The sequence below is a fragment of the Neomonachus schauinslandi genome, chromosome 8 (genome assembly GCF_002201575.2).
Source record: "Neomonachus schauinslandi chromosome 8, ASM220157v2, whole genome shotgun sequence".
Classification (NCBI taxonomy): Eukaryota; Metazoa; Chordata; class Mammalia; order Carnivora; family Phocidae; genus Neomonachus; species Neomonachus schauinslandi.
The window spans coordinates 20,123,304-20,139,453 of record NC_058410.1 but is presented as its reverse complement, the minus strand read 5'-3'; the positions used below and the strand labels follow the sequence as shown (position 1 = coordinate 20,139,453).

General features: G+C 38.0%; 1 protein-coding gene across 1 annotated transcript in view; it reads right to left on the bottom strand.

Annotated features, from left to right (window-relative positions):
* Positions 1-16,150, bottom strand: part of SHPRH (SNF2 histone linker PHD RING helicase) — an 85,685-nt gene that overhangs the window by 16,077 nt on the left and 53,458 nt on the right. Inside the window, 2 exon segments of the mRNA XM_021693152.2 lie at positions 10,179-10,367; positions 13,143-13,214. Of these exon segments, the coding sequence (XP_021548827.1) occupies positions 10,179-10,367; positions 13,143-13,214 (261 nt within the window).

The following is a 16,150-nucleotide window of genomic DNA, read 5'->3' as shown; positions in this document are numbered from 1 at the left end:
CTCTTTGGTTTTTCAAGATATATATCCATCAACCCTGATTTCGTGATCAATGCTTGGCTTTTCTTCATGTTTCTGAAATATCAATGATGAAGACCCAGCTTTGGAGTAAAGACACATTATCTGTCCTCTGCCCTCCACTGACCGTATCTTCATGGTTGTTCTCCATAAGGTACTACTTCTAAGGTCAACTGGAGAATCAGGATGGGAGACGTACAAAGTGTTACCAGTCAGATCAAGTCAGTACCTCTCCTGGTATTCCCCTCATGAGGTAAGCAGTCAAGAGTATTATAACAGTTAACGAAGAAAAAGGATGGAATTTTCCTTCTTTACAGCAAGAGAATCATATAAAATATTTTTTACAAAAATCTTTGTTCCCTTGCTTGTAATTTAATCAACAAAAGCCAAACAAGGCCTCCAAGCTACATATACAGGTGGCCTTTCTACTTTCTGGAAAATAAACTGCAAAGTTAAAAGCTCTAGACTTTTGGGTAGAAGTCAAGGCAATGAAAAAAATAGTGATACCCATTAGCACCAAAGGCCAACAAAGAATATTTCTTATGAAGTCTGGCCTAGAGGTTGTCTAGTTGCATGACTAAAGATCAGAAATGTCATGCAGCCTCTTAACTAAGTAAGTGCAACTAGCTTATCTTCATCACAGAGTTAAACTTGACTGGAGTAGCTCTACAGTCTCAGGTTCATGTTATAAAATTCCAAAAACCGGAAGTTGAGTTAAAATTGGTTAAATGTGTTAAAAGGATGGAAAACTTACTTTTGTTTCTTTGTTACATACTCAGTAGACTGAAAGAATTCTAATAATAAAGCTATCAAGTAGTATTGATTTAGACTTTGATCAACACTCCTCCCTCCAGAATGGGACTAAGTATCTCATCAGGTCATTCGTAGAGTGAGGTACTGCTTTTCATTCCCTAAAGTCTTATTATTGGGGAAAGAAGAGGGAATAGGTAAAACCTTTGAGTATGGGGTAGAAGACATGCAGTGGTTGGCTTCACTCTATTCCCTTTATGCCTATTTCCTAATGCTGAGAATCCTTATTTAAGGAAGGCAGGAAAGGAAGGAGAAGAGATATGAGATCTCCCTCCTGTAGCAGCAAAGTGCTATTTGTACTTGATTTATAGAAATAAAACTAGTGCTCTATGACTGGAAAGTTATTGTTGCTTTGTATTATAGCCCTTTGTCACCAGTCTGTCCTTCTTCCCTTGAGCCCCTCTATTTTCTCTATTTACTGAATCTGTCCATATTCCTCTCTCACTGTTTCTCTGCAGTATCTATGGATTCTCATGGTTATGCTTTGCTCCACTGGCAGAATTAAGGGCTAAAGTGGCCTTGAAGAACATCAGAAAAAAGTCAAACAGTGCAGATGATGAATGCACTCAGTCTTATTTTTCACCAAACATTAGAGAGAATATTGTTTAGAGACTACTTTATGTCAACACGCACGCCATTTCTTTAGAGACTTTACACATACATATTCCATATATGCGAAATACATACACACTAGTATATGGGAAACATTTCAAATCATGGCTTACATTAGAGGGGGCTATCAGTCACTTGTCACTCTAAAGTGAAAGCAAAATGAAGTCATTTTCTGAAATTTGCCATTCACACACTTATCATGCTAAAATTTCTTGAAGCAGTACAGCACAGTGAAAAAAAATATTACAATGAGCATTACAGGGCTATTAGTACCAGATAAAGTTCACACAGACATTAAGGAAGATTTCTAGAAAAAAGTCAGAAGTTCCATTTGACTGGAGTGCTTGGAAGGCTTTTCTTCAAAAAGCAAAGTTTAAAACTACAAGATTAGAATTATATTCCTTTCTACATGACTTCAATCACTCTCCTTGGCTCTACAGTGTATAATATTCACTATTTTACTGATTTTCTGTAGATATGGAAGACATAGCGATAATTAGGTAATAAAATGTGAATGCTATAAACATCAAAATTCAAAATGATACTATATGATACTACAACAAAAATTAGGATGTGGAAGAGAGAAGAAAGGAATAGATGCACTAATTTCCTCATATTTTGAAGTGAGGAGAGAGCAGATACTGTCTGTCTACAGCTAGTATTTTAAGAAACAAAACCTATGTATATTATTTAAAGTCATACAGGTGATCTTTAGCACTAAAACTGATCACAGTGGCAAGGCAAATAAGGGAGAATGAAGGGCAGCATACTTTTCATGGTGTGCATTCCATTTTATTCTGAATTTATTTTTCTTTCGTGTAAATTATTACTACTGAAAACTAAATGTACTTTTTGTCTACCCTTATTTCTTACGGATGGACAAGAGATCCGGGGGCTGGGAGGGAGGCCTGTGGTTGTCACCCCGCGAGCGCACCAGCCCTCTGAGCTGTGTCCGTGCTCGAGCGCTGGGTGCCCCTGTGCCTGCAGTGTCTCCTCCTGCTCTAGGGTCAAACGGATGCCTAATCTGTGCCACCTGCACAGACGAGGACTTCCAGCTTTGCGAGAGGTAAGCTCATCCCATCGGAAACATAGCACAGATTTTATTTTAATCTTCCAGTTATTAGATGGATTGATTTTTGCGATCATTAAAACATACTATAAAGGTTTTGAGATTAGAGATTTTTTGGAAGATTTTTTTTTTTTAAGATTTTTATTTCTTTGACAGAGAGAGAGACACAGTGAGAGACGGAACACAAGCAGGGGGAGTGGGAGAGGGAGAAGCAGGCTTCCTGCCGAGCAGGGAGCCCGATTCGGGGCTCGATCCCAGGACCCTGAGATCATGACCTGAGCTAAAGGCCTAACGACTGAGCCACCCAGGCGCTGCAAGACAAATGATTTTTTTTTTTTAAAGATTTTATTTTTTAGAGAGCGAGCGAGAGAGAAACAGCATGAGAGGGGAGAGGGTCAGAGGGAGAAGCAGGCTCCCTGCTGAGCCGGGAGCCCGATGTGGGACTCGATCCCAGGACCCTGGGATCATGACCTGAACCGAAGGCAGACGCTTAACCATCTGAGCCACCCAGGCGCCCGACAAATGATTTTTTTTTAAAATTTAGTTTAGCTTTTTGGGTTTTTGTTTTGTTTTGTTTTTAAAGATTTCATTTATTTATTTGACAGAGAGAGACACAGCGAGAGAAGGAACACAAGCAGGGGGAGTGGGAGAGGGAGAAGCAGGCTTCCCGCAGAGCAGGGAGCCTGATGCGGGGCTCGATCCCAGGACCCTGAGATCATGACCTGAGCTGAAGGCAGACGCTTAATGACTGAGCCACCCAGGTGTCCCTGGAAGATTTCACCTGACTGAAAAACATCACTTTAAAGAAGACAAATTCACACAACTTAGCACCCCCGCCTCCTCCCCTCCCGCCAAAAAAAAAAGAACTATGTCCTCTAGTCAGTAACATGACCAACTAGGATTATAACATGGTGACAGATAATAGATTTTTTTTTCTCTAAGTTTTCATGGTGGGCTTATGATTTGCAAATAACTTGAATGTTCAGTATAAAGTCATTTCTGTCTTGGTATTACCTGACTTTTGTTACTTTTATTCTGGTCTTTTATTTTGAAAGAAAGCTAACTCTTTGAATGCGCCTGTGTTATCCACAGTAGTTTCTGCTGAGTAAGATCAGTTAACATTGTTTTATTTCTGTCTGCACCTGTTCACCAGACTAAAAACCCATGTCGGTAGTGACAGATACAATTCAGTGCAGTTATTCAGCTTGTATGATTGGTTTCATGAAGTAGGAGTACTTCTCAAGCATATGCCTGGGGCAAGTGCTGGGTTCTTCCAGCATTCACATGTTACTTGAATGAAGTTCAATGGAAATGCCACCTACGCAGTGGGAAATCTTACAAGTGCACTAGGCCAAAAAAATATTCTGTCCCTTTAACACTTTGCATAATGATTTCAAAGAGATAGGTTAGCAACTGTAAAAAAGTTAAAAAATTTATTTGTACCCAAAGGCTTTTAGGGATATTATATGTAAATAGTAATCAACTGCTTATCTGTTCGTCTGTCCGTCCATCCATCCATCCATCCATCCATCCATCCATCCAGATATCCACCTACTCACTGAGTACCTGTTATATACCAGGCATTGTTCTAGATGCTGGGGATATAGTAGTGAATAAATCAAAGACCCACTTCATGAACAATGTCCTTTCCACATTTAGTGGAGTTTATACTCTGCGAAGTGTAAGTCTTTCAGAACAGTAATTTCAAAAAGATAATTTACATCTTAGAAGTCTCTATTGTGTTTGATTTTTGTAAGCTATAGCTAACTTCAACACCAGACTCCCTAACAGTTCAGAATTGTAAGTGCTAACTTGGCCGATGAATAGGAATTGTTTTTTATGATTATAATTATACTTACTCATGACATTTTCTAACAAAAACATACAATTGCATTCTAAAATTACCAGTTAATGTTCATATACAAATATCTTATATAAAAATATTTAGAGGTACCTAAATATATTTAAATAAATAAAGCTTGTGGATTATATTCACCAAATTATTTTAGGCTCAGTCAGAATTTTGGAATCAGTTTTTTTCATCCAGATGTTTAATTATATTTAGAAAGTACAAGATAGACTTCACAAGTCATCCTTGAATAAATGAACAAAAACTCAAAAAAGAAAAGGAAAGAAACAACAGAATTCTACACACACAATTTGACACATGGTACTGCTAAAATTCTCGGGGAGTTTGAGTGTAGAAATATAGTTCTATCTTCCCTCTACAAAGAGGTTGTGTAAGACACCTCCATTATCAATAGACTTACTTATTAAAAATGCAGATTCCTGGACAAGATCCCAGATCTAATGAGTTAAAATTTAAATGGGACTGGGGCCTGATAAAAATCTTTACTTTAGGAAGCAGGCCAGTCATTAGACACTCAAAAGTTTGAGAAGATGAAGCAGCTGTGCCCTTGTGAAGGCTGCTGTTCTGCTGTGGCTATACCCATGTAGCATATTTGCTCCTGGATAGAGACTTCTTACGTACGACATAAGAACCGTGTCCATCAGAGGGTCAGGGTTTCCACTGACAAAAATGCTTTGTATGAAACCTATCCAAACTTAGAACACAAGGAACATGCCACGTGGCACGTATGTTCTGCCAGGAAGTCTACTTCACCATCCCAAATGCCTGGCAGTTGTCAGAACTTGCAAGGGGAATTTTGTTTACTTTGTGAAATGCCCAGTAGGTGTTCCAAGGGTCATTTAGGAATACTGTCACACAGACGTTAGGGTAGATACAGTCTTTGACTTACATGTTCCCACAAAGGGAACATTGTGATCTCAATATTCAGTTTATTGCTATGGTACATCAATAGGATTCCTTATATTGTGAAATACCAGTAGAAAAAAATGTCTTGTATTATTTAATACTACTTTTATGTTTTCCAAATTTTTATCCAAGACCAGCTATATGATTATGTATATTATCTGCTCTGAGAGTCTTGACATGACTACTTAAGAGTGAAAAAAACATTTCAGATAATACAAAAACTTCATTGAAATAAAAAAATTACTTCTTAGTATTGTTTAATAAAGGCCAGAGATCTGATAATCAACATAAAAGAAAAAATTCCTAGGGCTAGCTATAGTTTGAACTAATACTTATAAAATTTCAAAATAATGCCTTAATTATTCACATAGAATCATCTTTATTTTATATATGATTACTCCCTCAACTTCACAATAGATGGTATGACTGTACAGTAGGGTAGTTTCAGAAGCAGAGAGTCTGAGAAACAACAGGCAGATGCTTCAGAGAGGAGGTGGCAGACAGTAGGGCAGAAACGTGACGCAAGTCAGAAAAGGGGACAGAAGGCAAAAGGGGCAGGCACAAATGGTGACAGTAAAGGCAGTGAGATAAACAAAAGTAAATGTGGCAAGAAGTAATGTGAGAATGTGGAAGACAGATAAAACTTACAAGTATAATAGATATAATATTCAGTCATGTTTAATAAAAAGGAAATACAAGTATATATGCATCTATGATAATACAAAAATGAACTTCAGTAAATTCTGTAATCTTATAACTTATGAGATGCTTCGATTAATTTATGTGTTCATCAGTATGCAGGAAAGACAGGAAGAAGTCAGAACATAATAAACAGTATCTGTACACTGATATTCCTGTCCCAAAAGGACAGCGGATGTAACTGTCCTGACCGCTCTCCTGTGTGTCTAGGAAATGTGCCATAAAACGAGCAGGTGTTTGGGTTTGATGGGCTCCATGACTCAGTTTCACAGGGGCTGTGCTGTTTACTGGTAGCTAGAGCAATCGCTTCCTAAACCTCACAGCGTGAAGCCTGACACAGCAGTTCTTTCTCACACTCCTTCCTTACACTGTGATGAATGCTTTTATCTCAGGGTCAGTGGCCCTTCTTAGCCCCGAGGGCCATCTGTGGCCCTTGGGATGCCTGAGGCCAAAGAAGAGACAGTAGAAGAGAAAGAAGGGCTAAGAAAGACTATTTTTAAGGGAAGGAGAGGGAAAGGGCAGGATTGGCAAGAAAGGGAGAGGGAAGCTCGGAGGAAAGCAGTTCTCTGGGTGGGGAGGAGGATCAAGTCTGACCATCAAATGCCTCATCAGGGCAGGCCAGCAGACTGCACCACAGACCACCTTCCTCTTCACTCAGCGGCTCTTTAGCATTTGGTTTAAAAATACACATTTATCCAGGGATTCCCAGAGAGGGAGCAGGACTCCACGACCCCTTGAAATCATGATCCTCTCATCACTTAACCCCGCTAGTTGTGTTATTCCCAGACTGCTCTGCAGTTCCCTCCCACTCCCCACCCTCCCACTTTTCTCTTTCCACTCCCCAACTCTAGTGGTTCCCCAGGAACTAGTGCTTTAAGGTCAACAAACTTTTCCACTTTTAACCTTTTGTGGAAATACTGTGCTCTACTTCCGTGCTTTAATTAGAACCCGGCTGTCCTTTGAGCACACTATTTTCTTGCACTATGAGTACTGGTGTCCTCTGGTCCCTGATGCGGGTTTCAGATCACTATTTCTCATTTTTGTAAAAATTTCCATTGTTTTGGGCCTCATAAAACCCAGTTATCCCCTAATTCTACTCTTCGCTGTCATCATTTACTGAACACTACCTTTCATTCACAGAAGAATTTTGGTGCCTAACTCTGTATCTCAACTCTAGACAGGATACACTGTCTGTCTCCTTGGACAACCCCTCCAACATTCAAGTTTTACCACTTCATCTCCTACCACCTTGTCTCCTCCACCTTTCTTGGGTCACCTGCTTCTGCAGTCACATCTGGAGTACTGAATAGCTGTCCTTTCTGAAATGACTAAGAGAGCCCATCATCTGACAAGGACACCTACCCTTATAGCTTATTTGCTCAGTAGCCCAACCTCTTCCTTTTATTTGAATGAGATCTCTACTTTCTCTATGTCAACACTCTGTCTTTTCAAGAAACTTACACTGCAGATTATACCTTCTCTTTCCTATATCTTCAAATTATCCTTCTTTGCCAGGGATTAAACATACTCAAGAATCTTTATCATAAAAAAAACCCCTAAAACAAACAAACCCCCCCCAAAACCAAAAACCAAAAAAACCCATAAACCCCCCTTCTGCACTTTGTATCTCTTGCTGGTTATAATTCTCTTTTCTACTTTACAGCTAAATTTATAAAATGGTTGAGCATTTTCTCATTTCTTGTTGACTCTTCAATCCCTCCCAATCTGCCTTTTGCCTGTAAATGTCCATGGAAGTCTTCTGAAGTTTATCAATGACCTCCATTAGCCAAACTGGTCCACAGTGTCACTGAGCCACCTCCGCATCACTGGATATGGCTGATAACTGCCTCCTGACTGAAGCGGTTCTCCTGTGGCCTCTCCTCGACTGCCAATGCCTCCAGCTATTCCTTCCTGGTCTCCTCATCATCTACCCCCCTTTATTCAACCTTTAAAGAGCTCTGAAGTCCGAGGGGACCTGGTCTGAAGCTAACTCCTGTGTCTCTCCCCAGGTAATTTCATTCACTCTCATGGCTTCACACATCATTATGCCAGTGACTCTGAATTTCAGAGCAATACTTTGCTATTTGGATGTCCTAGGCATTTCAAACACAGTATGTTTAAATGTACTCTTCTTCCAAATACCTTCTATCAGTAACTGTACTATTATCCACCTAATTTTTCACATCAGAAACCAGGGAGGTCCCCTCCAAAATCACCATCAATCCCTTCAGCATTCTATCTTACAAATCAACCTTCAAATACCTCATGACTATAACTGTTCTTTCTATCTCCACTACCACTGACCTAATCAAAGCCACCCATCACTACTGTGGCCTCCTGATCTGCTCTCTCCAAAGTTTTTCTGTTTTTTTCTATTCCTGATAATCTAATTTCCACACTGCATAAAAGGAATCTTTTAAAGATTCAAATCTAATCATGATATTTCTCTGCATATAACATATAATGCCTTTCGGTTTATAGGAAAAGAAAATTCTCCAATCTTCAGATGGCCCTTCAGCATCTGGCCCCTCTTTAGTTTCCAGACTCATTTCAATCACTTGTCCTTTTTGCCTTCTACACTGCAGCCACTGAGTTCCACTGAGTTCTTCCTTGTCTCAGACATTTCTATGTATTGTTCTTTGTTTGTTTCTGTCTGGCAGCCTCCTCCCCACAAGATCATGTCTCTCTTTGCGCCAGCCTGGTGAATTCATTCATCCTTTAGGCATCTACTTAACTGTCATTCCCTCAGAGGAGCTAGGTTTGATTTTCTTTTGGAGGGCTTATCACAATTGTAACACATTAATTATTTGTGTAATGTTTGTTGCTGCCTGCCCCAACTCAAATTCTGTCCCCCCCCCATTGCCAAACTGTAAAATCCACAAGAACAGCGATCATGTCTGTTTTAATCAGGAGTGTTTGTTGTATCTGTGAGGCCCAGCACACTTCCTGGCACACACTATGTGTCCAATAAACTGGTATGGAACGAACGAATGAATGAAATTCATTCCAACTTAGGGATTCTGTTTATCTCAACACACTAGAAAGCAATGTTATTGATATTTTCAGGTTTTACTCAAATAATGGTAGGAATAAATAGCAATCAGACATACTTTAATTCAACCACACTTTTGTCAGGAGAGGGAGCCCTAACTCCTGATAGTTTCAACTTGTAGTTAATTTTCCTCAAAAAATACAATCCTTAAAAATAAGGATTTTTAACTCTCAATTACTCCTTCAGGCCTATATTCTCTACTTCAATCATATATTGATTTGTCCTTTGTCTAAGTTTGGTTAGGAAGGAAAAAAAAAAGCATGTTTAAGGAAGGCAAAGAACAAAAAAGTCTAATAAAGGTTTTTCTTCTTTTTTTTTTTTAACAATTTTATTTATTTATTTGACAGAGAGAGAGAGTACAAGCAGGTGGAATAGCAGGCAGAAGGAGAGGGAGAAGCAGGCTCCCTGCAGAGCAAGGAGCCAGATGCGGGACTTGATCCCAGGACTCTGGGATCATGACCTGAGCCGAAGGCAGTTGCTTAACCAACTGAGCCACCCAGGTTCCCTAATAAAGGTTTTTCATTAGATAAATGCCCCTTAGACAAAGTCCAATTATGGATCCTGTTTGGATTTCAAATTCTAGTCACTTTCTTGGAATTCAGAATGAAGCACGGGAAAAAATTAGGAAAATAAAGCCAACTTTTAGCCCTACCATGAAATACCAATCCGTGTCATCTGAAAGTACGCTACACCTCCTTCTGTGACAGTCTCTATTAACTTCAAAGCACTCTATTTTTTCCTCCAATTAGGTTGGGCTCATCCCTTTTTCCTGCTATCTAGGCAAATGAGAGTATGAGGAAGAAGCTTTCTTTAAGGAAATCGTTAATTTAACCAGAGCTCTATTTGTAGTACACAGAAATACTATCAAATTTGATGGAGAACTGAAATTCTAAGGTGTTACTTTTCTGCCACAGTGGACCTGACTACGGCCAGCGATGTTTGGAAAAGCCTTTTTGCCTTCCTCCCACATAGAAAGTGTAGATGGTAAAGCTGAGGCTTTCGGGCAGTGTTCCTACAGACAGAAACAGTGGCTTCTACATATTCACTGTGCTGGCCTTGTTCTGATTTTGATGGTCTCACTGTCAGGTACTGATTCCTACTACATTGCTCTGACGATGCTTCCAAATGTCCTTAACCTACTTTACCTTCACAGGAATGTCTTCTTCCTGGCTGGCTTTCTCTGAGGTGAAGACATACGAGATCTCTTTGTGAGATGTGGTCTGGCGGCAGATGGCACACTTAATGGAGCTTCTATGAGACCCCACACTGTACTGCTCAATAATAATTGAAATACACTCGTTACAGAAACAGTGTCCACAGGTCAGTACTGCCCACTGAAAAAGAAAACACACAGAATATACCTCAGTGAGGTGCTATCAAAGATGCCTTCTAATCTATAAATATATTAAAAAGAGAAGGGAGTCATAATTTCACTTCCTATATGTTTTATGACGTTAACACTCTTTAAGTCATAAAAGCTAAGTTGTAAAAATTAACTCATTTTTAGTTCAACCAGAGTACGCTTTCATAGTCTTTAGTTCTACTCACTCTAATTGTGAGCATAACAGTCAGCCACCATTATTTTGTAAGAAGTTGGTGTTCTCATTTCAGTATTTAGGAAAAATGCAAATTACTCCTTTAGCACTGCAACAGCAGATAGAATAGAGGAACTGAGAACAACATTAATTTGGAGATAATATCATCCTCAGTATATTCTATATAACTCATTAAATGGATTTACATCTTCACATGTTACAGTATTTATTATATAGAAAATGAGATGGGCTAGTATCTCAGGTTTATTTTAAAAGCAGTTCTAGATATATTTAAAAAAAAACCCAAATAAGTAAAAAGACATTTTTGTAAACCCCTTTGTCCGATATATTTCAAGAAAAGTACAATAGTTCTCTCTGACTCTTGGAGTATACCATGGAGACTCCCTGATTTTGGCAATGATGGGTGCAGAAGAGTACTGGTTTTAGGTGAGGTGTCAGTTTTAAAAGCTATGGCATCTTATGCAAATTATTTAACTTTTTCACCTGGTAGACAACAACAACAAAGATTGAGTGGTATTATGAGTGACTAGGTTCCTAAGCACTAAGTTGTGTTTTTCTAGGATTCAGATATGTATGGACGTGCACAGAAAGAAGGTGCACAGCTGGGCCCACCTGGGGTGCTTTTCAGGACAGACTAAGAAGTCCCTTCGAAAAGAACTCACACTAAGGGAAGAGAAAAATGAGGTATATGAACTTGGTTTGAAAATAATTTTTGAGAAGGGGGAGGGGCTGTTTGGGGTTTTACTGGCTGATGCTGTTCATGCTGTTGTCTAGCTGCACATCTGCTCTCTTGTGTCAGTCCTCAAGAGTTGAGGCTGCAGTAAAATTAAAGAGCTGTTTCACTGGCAATTCTCTTTTTTTAAAAGATTTATCTATTTATTTTAGAGAGGGCAGGAGGGGCAGGGGGAGAGGGTCCCAAGCAGACTCGGTGCTAAGCTCGATCCCATGACCCCGAGATCTTAACCTGAGCTGAAACCAAGAGTCGGTCGCTTAACCGACTGAGCCACCCATGCGCCCCTCACTAGCATTTTTGTAAACACAGAAGCATTTTTCTGTACCCTGTGTACCTTTAGTGCCCGTAGGGACGAAGGGCACTTCCTTTACTTGAGAGAACTTTTGTGGCTCATGAGAGCTCAGAATGGACAAGCTGAAAAGATAAGTCCATCTACACCGGCAATTCAGGAGAAATCAGACACTTGGCACCAGAGCCTCAGGAGTGACTAGAAGTTAACTGAAGCAGCCCACACAAGCCCAAATGGCAACGCCTCCAGGGATGTAGCCAGTATATGAGTTACCTCTGATGGATCCTCTAAATTAGGAGGGGAAGAGGAGAACTGGGAAGATAAAAAGGATCTAGAGTTCCTACAGGCTGTGGGGAGGAACAGAATTTAAAAAGTGAAGTATTGTTACCCTTACTGTAATCTAGTATGTTCTTCTAAGTGAAGGAAATATAGGTTATACTAAAATTAAATGAAATAATGTATATGAAAGAACTTTAAAAACTGGAAACGTTTAAGACACAAACAAAACTTCTGATTCATCCAGTTGTGTGACTCTCACTGAAACTAAAAGTAAAAAAGACACTACTTACCTCATGATCCTTTCCATTTTTATCACGACTTTTACCATATTTTTACCAATGACTTTTCTCAGAAATCACCAGTCTTTGTACATTATTATTCTGCTTAGTTTCCAAAGTAATATTGATGCATTTAAGATTTATTATCAATAAAATGTCCTTTAAAACCCACTTTCTCCATAAATTGTGGAAACTAAAAGGTACTTTCTTTCTGATTATTGCTGGTCAGAATGTGGAGCTCATATATTTAACTTTTTACTCTTGGTTCCATAGAAAACAACAGCCAAGAACACTTTTACTGACTTCAAATTTTGAGAAGCAATTAATATTGATACTGTATATATTGATTTATCATACAAAGTAGAAATCTGTAGTTTCAAAAATCACAGTTAGTAGGATAAAAGAATCTCTTTGAGGAGAACTAATATGGTGCTTGGTTTATAGAAATTTGTACACTAATATTCGAAAGATTTATTCTTGTTACAATGGCCTTGTAAAAATCATATCTAAATTCCCCTAGGATTGATATTATTTATACTTTAAAGTCTGGTTATTAAATATTAATAATCCCAAGTAAGAGCTATGTTACTATACCTTTGTAATACCTTAAGTAAATCTATGTATGCTCTATTATATTTCTGTACAATTACCCAATAAACATGTTAAACTGACAAAGTCAAATTACTTAGACTTGATCTTGTGACTGGAAACAATATGCAAAACTATGCATCTTTAATGAAAAATGTGGGGTTATTCTAGAAATACGTTTTCACCTATCACTTAAGGAGGAACACTGCTCAGACATATGTGGCACTAAGCTTCTCACCTAACCTTTGGCCCTATTTTTAAGGTGGAGGTCATTTCTGCCTTGCATATAAAACTGTCATGAGAAAAAAAGAGAGCTATTATAGGTAAATGCCTTTGAAAAGTGTAAAGTGTTTTATAAATTCATATGCTATTAATTATTATATCACCTGTTTTCCCAGCTGCCGAGCACAGATTGGACAAGGTTCTGGATTAATGCCTCCTGATGTTTTATCTTGAGACTGTTCAAAAAAATAATTAAAAAAGAGATTAGTTGCATTTTAAAACCTGATATGCATTTTATAACTCATTTATAAAAGTAAATGCTGCAACTGCTATTTAAATAAATTTGATAATTAAGATGACTTAATAATGTATTACTTAATATTAATATTCCCAGGATTTACAAGTAACATTCAAGGAACAAATAAAAAATGGAAATAACTTTCACTAGAGTTTATTGAAGTTACTATATTACTAATATTTGTGACTACTGTAGAAGGCAAAGTGAAAAACAAATTGTGATATAACAGGTAAATTCTCAAAATTTTACTTTCAAGCTAGCTTTTGTTATAAAGAAATATTATTTTAAAAAATGTAATTTGGAATTCTGAAACAAAGGCTCCTTAAAAGCTATACAGACAATATTTATTCTGTACATCCACTGGGCAGGTGATCACAGACTTGGGAAGAGGCAGCATTTATTTACATATCTCCTTATTAATACTGGTTTCCTCTCTGTATTCTTCTGTAATCTCATTAAGGCAAAGCAAATAACTAGAAATCAGAAATATCTTTGAGACCTATTTTGTCCGGAAATTATACTGAAGTATAACAGTGCTATTCAAAATCTCTTTAAAACTATTTCAAAAATTTTTGAGCTTCAAAAAAGTCACCAAATGGACAGGTCTTAATATTGAGGAAAACCTAAAGGAAAGTAAGTCAGACTCATAGGTCACTAACCAAATAGTTAAACATTTTAAATAATTGTTTTTGATTATCCTTTGACTTTTGTTTACTAAAAAAAAAAAAAAGGAGGTAAATTGTGCACGGATTCAGCAACGCTACAGGTGCAAAAAAATTCTGTTAACTAAAATATAACGATTTTTTTAAAAAGTTGAATTATTTTCTTTTATTGTTTCAAATAACATAACAAACCACCTAAAGTCTTAGTGGCTAAAACAAACAGGAGTTTCTCGTGATTCTACAGGTCACCTGAGTGATCTGGGGGTGGGCTGACTCATGTGGGGCTGGATGATCTATTATGGCCTCATGTTGATGTCTAGCAGTCGGCAGACTAGCTGGTCTGGAGAGAGGGCTAAGCTGAGATTTCTGCTCCCGAAGACAGGGAATCTGGGCTGCTTCACAACGACTCCAAGTTCCAAAGAGCAACAAGATTGGGAAAACTCCAATGTACATGTCCTTTTCAAATCTCTGTGCTTGCGTCACAAGGCCAGAAGCAGGTCATGTGCCCAAACCCAGAGTCAGTGTGGGAGATCATCCATGGGCATGTACACAATAGGGGCATTATGTAGCATTTTGTAAACAATTTTTCAGAATTTACATCGTCTCTTCTTTTAGAATTTACTTACAGCGAGGATTGTTACTTTTCCATAAAGGGCCTGGTTGGCTTTGTGGCCATATGGTTTCTGTTGCAACTACTCAACTCTGCTATCCTAGCATGAAAGCAGCCATAAACAGTATGTAAAAGAATGAGTGTGGCTTGGTTCCAACAAAACTTTAATTACAAATCAGGTAGTGAGCTGGATTTGTCCCATTCTCTTTGCAGATCCCTAATTTAAAGTTATAAATTTCTTCTAAGCACACCCTAGCTGCCCATTGTCACATGATTTTTATTTCTGCTCAGTTCAGAACATTTTCTAATTTCTGTTGTGATTTCTTTAACGCACAGGTTATTTAGGAGTGTGTCGTTAATTTCTCAACATTTGGGGATTCACCTGGTTATCTTTCCATATTGATTTCTAATTTAATTCCTTTCGTTAGGAAACATAATCTGTATAATTTATATCCTTTACAAATTTTAAGTTGCTCTTTGAATCAGCACAAGGTCTATTTGTGTAAATGATCCATGCACCCCTAAGAAGAGTGTATTTTGTAGCTGCTGTGTCAATTCGGTCATGGCTGTTCTGCGTTCAAATGTTTGATATCCTTACTGATTTTTTCCTGTCCATTTATCTGACATATGGAAGAACCTTGTAATAGTTTGCCTCTGCTTACCTTCTTCCTGTGTCACTGTTATGTATTTCAGTTCTGTGTATGTTGTATATCCTATACATCAGCACTGCTGCTTTGTACGGACATTGTTCTTGTTCTTTTTTATTTACCTATATAAGCTTTCTCTTGCCCTGCATTCCTTCCTGTAGTTCTATCCTTCAACCTGGGTAATTTCCTTTTGGTCCAAAGAACCTTCTTTAATATTTGTTACAGTGTGAGTCTACTGGGAAGGAATTCTTTAAGTTCCTTAAACCTAAAAACATCTTAATTTCACTTTTAAAAATAGCATTTTAAAGATGTTGTTCCAGTGTTACCTGGTTACACAGCATAAAGCTATTGAAACCTGGTAACAGTGGCATGCCATCTTCAAAATGCTAAAGCAAACAGTCTCTCTGTGTAGTCAACAAGGAGAAGGTATACAGTCACCAGTTTTTTTGTTCCAATTCTAGTTGCTTAAATTTTTTTTCATGATTTTTGGTTTCTCACAGTTTATGATATTCGTAGGTATTTTTGAAAAATTTTATTTTTATTCTGTTTGGGGCTCTCTGAGTTTCTTGAATCTGTAAGACATCTTACGGTCTTTCATCAGTTTTGGAAAACTCTCAGCCCTTATCTCTTCAAGTTGCTCTGGTACCATTTACCTCTTTTTCTCCTGGAACTTCAATTACATGTACGCCAATCATATGGCTGTGTCCCACATCTCTTTCACTTTATCCTGCTCTTTATTTTTATGTATATGCTTCTCCAAACTGGGTATTTATTGTGGAACCATACTTGAATTCACTACTTCTGTCATTTTCTGTGTCTAGTCACCATCCAACCAGTTTTTAATTTCAGATACTGGATTTTGCCTTTCCAAAATGTCCATTTGATTCTACTGTATACATTCCAATTCATTTTATCTATATTGTCCGCCTTTCCTCTCTTTAATGTATGAATCATA